This window comes from Salvelinus namaycush, unplaced genomic scaffold (genome assembly GCF_016432855.1).
Source record: "Salvelinus namaycush isolate Seneca unplaced genomic scaffold, SaNama_1.0 Scaffold858, whole genome shotgun sequence".
In the NCBI taxonomy this organism is placed as follows: Eukaryota; Metazoa; Chordata; class Actinopteri; order Salmoniformes; family Salmonidae; genus Salvelinus; species Salvelinus namaycush.
The window spans coordinates 23,185-25,155 of record NW_024061595.1 but is presented as its reverse complement, the minus strand read 5'-3'; the positions used below and the strand labels follow the sequence as shown (position 1 = coordinate 25,155).

The 1,971-nt window shown below is 41.9% G+C and overlaps 1 protein-coding gene across 1 annotated transcript; it reads right to left on the bottom strand.

Moving 5' to 3' along the window:
* Window positions 1-367: 367 nt before the first annotated feature.
* On the bottom strand, window positions 368-1,583 carry LOC120043075 (myelin-associated glycoprotein-like). Its single transcript, XM_038987799.1, has 3 exons — window positions 1,238-1,583; window positions 805-1,110; window positions 368-669 (listed from the first exon to the last, which is right to left on the bottom strand). Exons 1-3 carry the CDS (start codon window positions 1,581-1,583, stop codon window positions 368-370), a joined length of 954 nt encoding a protein of 317 aa, XP_038843727.1.
* Between the last annotated feature and the right edge of the window lie 388 nt (window positions 1,584-1,971).

Sequence of the window (1,971 nt, the reverse complement as noted above, 5' to 3'; positions counted from 1 at the left end):
TAACATAGAATGCCCACCCCAACTTACGCCCAACTTACGCCCTGACCAACTCAACACTGCTGCAATCCCAAAAACCATTGTGGTAACAGTCTCTTCTTGCCCTGGAAATGCAGCACATGTTAGGTAATTTCTCACATAAATGAGAAAGTTCCAGGTTAGTTCCACACTAATTAGTGACCTTAAATTCATCAAATAAAGTACAAGGGTGGAGTGAAATGCAATGTACACTACACAACCAAAACTATGTGGTCACCTGCTCATCGAACATCTCATTCCAAAATCATGGGCATTAATGTCAATGTCATTAAATAGCTGAATCCACGCATTTGAAGGGGTGTCCACATACTTTTGAATATATAGTGTATATCTAACCTAAGATTGTGCCCGACGTGCCCGTTTTACCTTTAATAGCCAGCTGCACTTCCTTTGACTTGCCACATCCGTGACTATTTCTTGCTTCACAGAAGTATAGTCCTCCATCACCAACAGTCACATTGAGGGAGTAACTCAGTCCAGATGCTACCTGTGTTGGTTTACCCCCACTGATCTGGAACCAGGTGAAGTTTGTCACAGGAGGGTTGGCTGTACTGCTGCAGGTCAGATTAACACAGCTGCCCACTAATACTGGATCAGCTGGACTGATGGAGGCCAAGGTGTCCTTAGGAGAGACTGAGGGAGAGGGGTTCATTGAGAATGTATCTGATATGGTATATTGAATAGTCTCATCAAAACCACTCTATTACAATCATCAGTGAAAACATGATAGAATGATCTATTCTTCAGGAACCGGTGACTAAATCTTACATGAAACGTTAAGCATCATGTTATGTTCAGCTGTCTTGTTGCTTGTCCCTACTGGGTAGACTGCAGTACAAGTGATGTTCTTCTCATGATGAAGGTATGATGGAGTGAAGGTCACCGTGGAGAGAACTGATTTGGTTTGGTCTGGATTCTCCTGCATTTGGTTCTCAGGAGTGAACTGTGTTGGGAGAGTCCATGTCAGCTCAGGGGGGTGTTCAGGACAGGGAGCGACAGCAGAGCAGTTCAAGCTGACAGGGGTCCTTTCCTTCATCTCACCTGAGACAGTAAGGATGGGACTGGAAGGCAAATCTGTAATACATTGTAGATAAATATATTTTACACTAATAGTTAAACTGTCCACTTGTTCTACTCTTATCTTTCATGAATGGAATCTAAACTGGGAAAAAAGTTGGTTAAAAGTTAAATTGTCTCTTACCCCAGACAACTACATCAACAGACTTTCCAGTGTCTGTTGCACGGAATGGTTGACTCTCAATCCTGAAGAAGTATTTATTAGTGTAACTGGTGGTTACATTGAAGAAGACTGTGGTGCAGCTCTTCTGGGACATGTTTCCAGTTATCTTCCCTTGATATCTGTTGACCGTCTCACTACTGTTAAATATCACACTCTCCGGACGCCCACCAAAGTATGGGCTTTCTTTAATCCACACTCCAGAGGTTAGTATTGTGCTGTTAAATGTATTCTTATGTTGGACAGGAATATCAAATGAACATGGGATTTGCATACAGGAGCCAGTCAGTACATCCAGTCTATCTGGCATTGTGGTGATCAAACCTCGTTGGCCAAAACAGGCCAAAACACCTGCAACATAGAGGACATTATCTGTTTTCACAAGTATATTCTATTACAGACACCTTAACGCAAACTTTTAAATTATATTTTGTAAAACTGCAACACTTCATTCAGCAGAGAGACCCTTTACTTGCTCCATCCAATGATCAGATCTTGTAACTCATTGAACTGGCATTATCCAATAACTAATTCATCTTTGAGTCAGAGTTTTTCCTTCAAATTCGGGGTGTAGCCATGGGCTCCCCCTTTGACCCCAACTATGTGAACCTGTATGTGGAACAATTTGAAGAACCACTCACTACAAAACAGAGACATTCCCCCTTATTTCTAAAATCCTCCTATGGAAGAAATACATA

Bases quoted from the DNA above. Each gene is read 5' to 3' on its own strand.
- LOC120043075 (XM_038987799.1), bottom strand. From the start codon at position 1,583: ATGCCAGATAGACTGGATGTACTGACTGGCTCCTGTATGCAAATCCCA. The intron at 1,111-1,237 runs GTAAGAGACAAT...AATGTATTACAG, and splicing joins TGTTGATGTAGTTGTCTGGG to ATTTGCCTTCCAGTCCCATC. The intron at 670-804 runs GTAAGATTTAGT...CCTCTCCCTCAG, and splicing joins CATGATGCTTAACGTTTCAT to TCTCTCCTAAGGACACCTTG.